The sequence below is a fragment of the Neovison vison genome, chromosome 12 (assembly GCF_020171115.1).
Source record: "Neovison vison isolate M4711 chromosome 12, ASM_NN_V1, whole genome shotgun sequence".
In the NCBI taxonomy this organism is placed as follows: domain Eukaryota; kingdom Metazoa; phylum Chordata; class Mammalia; order Carnivora; family Mustelidae; genus Neogale; species Neogale vison.
This window is the reverse complement of record NC_058102.1, coordinates 98653715-98656972: the sequence shown is the minus strand read 5'-3', so window position 1 is coordinate 98656972 and position 3258 is coordinate 98653715. Positions and strand designations below refer to the sequence as shown.

General features: G+C 38.0%; 1 protein-coding gene across 1 annotated transcript; it reads left to right on the top strand.

Moving 5' to 3' along the window:
* The first annotated feature begins 324 nt into the window (after positions 1–324).
* LOC122891997 (olfactory receptor 9K2) lies at positions 325–1305 on the top strand. Its single transcript, XM_044228081.1, has one exon. The coding sequence runs from the start codon at positions 364–366 to the stop codon at positions 1303–1305; it is 942 nt and encodes a 313-aa protein (XP_044084016.1). The 5' UTR covers positions 325–363.
* The last annotated feature ends 1953 nt before the right edge of the window (positions 1306–3258 follow it).

The window sequence follows — 3258 nt, the reverse complement described above, 5'->3', positions numbered from 1 at the left end:
TATTAAATTATTTATGCATTCTTCCAATTACTCCAATGTCTTCCAATTCCAATTAAATCATGATTCAGAAACATACACAGAAGTGATACTTGCGTATGCATTTGGGTGGAAAGGAATTGCATTAGATATAGAGGAAAGAAAGTCTAATTCCACCACTTGTATGAAGAGGGACATAAAACTAACCTTTTGATTCACCATCAGTTGCAATGGTTTAAATTTAATGGACAGTGATTTTTATGAAGTTAAAATGTATGATCACTGTAGAAAAGGTTTGTAAGTCCTAAGTCTGTAATGATTATTTCTAGCTAGAACCAAGGGGTCCATTTGTTTATTTTTCCTTGTGTCTCTCAGCAGGTTTCTGCCATGGGTGACAGGGGAACAAGCAATCACTCAGAAGTGACTTACTTCATTCTCATAGGCTTCAGGGTCCGCCCAGAACTCCACATTCTCCTTTTCCTGCTCTTTCTGCTTGTGTATGCCATGATCCTTCTAGGGAATGTTGGGATGATGACCATTATTATGACTGATCCCCAGCTGAACACACCAATGTATTTCTTCCTAGGCAACCTCTCCTTCATTGATCTCTTTTATTCTTCTGTTATTGCACCCAAAGCTATGATCAACTTCTGGTCTGAGAGCAAATCCATCTCCTTTGTGGGCTGTCTGATCCAGTTCTTTCTCTTTGCCTTGTTCATTGTGACTGAGGGATTTCTCCTGGCAGCCATGGCTTATGACCGCTTCATTGCCATCTGCAACCCACTCCTCTACTCTGTCCAGATGTCAACTCGTCTCTGCATTCAGTTGGTGGCTGGTTCCTATTTTTGTGGCTGCATCAGCTCAGTTCTTCAAACAGGCATGACATTTACTTTACCCTTTTGTGCTTCCCGGGCCATTGACCACTTTTACTGTGATACTCGTCCACTTCAAAGGATATCTTGTTCTGACCTCTTCATCTATAGGATGGTTTCTTTCTCCTTATCTGGCATCATTATCATGCCTACCATCATAGTTATTATTATTTCTTATATGTATATTGTGTCCACAGTTCTGAAGATACGCTCCTCTGAGGGACGTAAGAAAGCCTTCTCCACTTGCAGCTCTCACTTAGGAGTCGTGGGTGTACTGTATGGTGCTGTCTTTTTTATGTATCTCACTCCAGACAGATTTCCTGAGCTGAGTAAAGTGGCCTCCTTATGTTACACTTTAGTCACTCCCATGTTGAATCCTTTGATTTACTCCCTGAGAAACAAAGATGTCAAAGAAGCGCTAAAGAAACTTCTAGAGAAGAGAAATACAATTGTTTGATTTTTTATTTATTTTCCACCATTGATTTTGTGGCAATTTCTGTCATATGCCTTATGGCCATTACTGAAAATCCTTCTCCATAAAAAATACCAGAACTTTTTCAAGGTGAGTTACCTGGAACACTGTTAATTCTGAATATCCTGGATATTGGAGATATACTGAATATTAGATCATTTTTCAAGATGAACCTCACACTATCTCAAGTATGACTTTGTTTCACAGAATTAATTTCCTTTATTTTAATGGTTTGTTGTTGAACCTGACTTTTACATGTCATTCTATTGTGTAAACAATGTTTTGCCTGGTGTTTGTCTAAAAATGCTCCTGGCAATATATACAATCACTAGTGATGAACAGTAATGCCCAACTTCTTTCTTCTTCTTTTTATTCTACTTCTTGTGCTTTTTTTTTTTTTAAATTTGAAAATGATAGAAAGAGTGAGAGTGAGAGAGAGAGAGAGAGAGTTTGGGCAGAGGAATAGGGAAAGAATTTCAAACAAACTCCCCACTGAGCACAGAGCAGACATGGGGCTCAACCTCATGACCCATGAGAACATGACCTGAGTGGAAACCAAGAGTCAGACACTCAACTGACTGAGCCACCCGAGTGCCTGAATGCCCAACTTATTTTTAAAAAAAATAATATTTTCACACTTACTAACTACCTTTTTTATCATGTTAAACTCAATTTTCATTTTAAATGAAGTATGGTAAGTGTATTTTATCGAGAGGAAGAAATAATAAGAAACAAATGATAAGCTTTGCTATATGCATTAATTTGAAAAATTTTATATTACGGGTGTCAGGTATTGTAGGTTGTTCTGAGACACTGCTAGTTGCTAAATCTTACTATAAATACCAAAGTGATAGTGCAAACAGTTTTGGGCAATCATTCCCTCAGTTTGGATTTTCATTCATTTTTTTCCTGTGTTGATTTTTGTGAGAAATATTGAATAAAGATATGGAGCAAGTTGTTCATTAAAATAGTGTGTAGTCTAAAATTCACTCATCTATGCCCCTGGATATTCATTTGTTTCATAATTCTATTGACTGTGTAATACATTTTGTGGTGGGTTCTGGTGTAAATAACCTTATTCTTCAGGGAGCTTACCATTTAGTGTGAAAATCACAAGCTCTCACAGACAATTCAAATCCATAGATGTTTATGCCAAACAGAAACATACAGATTTCAAAGGGGGTGCCTGATTGCATGTGCTCACAATTAGGGAAAGTCTTAGGTAGATGGATGATGTATTTAAAGGGAGTAAGTTTGGAGTCAGTATACTGTTATATCAATTCATGTTATTGATGTGGGCTTGAAGGGTCGCAATGTAAGTGGAAAAAAAAGGCTGATTTGAAAATTTCTATGTTAGATACAGAGAACTGATTAACTGATTAATATGAGAGGACTAGAGGAAGGAGGTGTGTCTCACGATGTCTGAACTGGTATCACGTTTCTGGTGATGGTACCAACAGATAAAAAGTAAAGGAAATAAGATGCCCTTCAATGGATGAATGGATAAGGAAGATGTGGTCCATATACACTATGGAGTATTATGCCTCCATCAGAAAGGATGAATACCCAACTTTTGTAGGAACATGGACGGGACTGGAAGAGATTATGCTGAGTGAAATAAGTCAAGCAGAGAGAGTCAATTATCATATGGTCTCACTTATTTGTGGAGCATAACAAATAGCATGGAGGACAAGGGGCGTTAGAGAGGAGTAGGGAATTTGGGTAAATTGGAAGGGGAGGTGAACGATGAGAGACTATGGACTCTGAAAAACAGTCTGAGGGGTTTGAAGTGGCGGGGGGGTGGGAGGTTGGGGTACCAGGTGGTGGGTATTATAGAGGGCACGGCTTGCATGGAGCACTGGGTGTGGTGAAAAAATAATGAATAATGTTTTTCTGAAAATAAATAAATTGGAAAAAAAAACTACATGTAAAAAAAGA

Excerpts from the sequence above, each read along its gene's own strand:
- LOC122891997 (XM_044228081.1), top strand. The coding sequence starts at position 364 with ATGGGTGACAGGGGAACAAGCAATCACTCAGAAGTGACTTACTTCATT.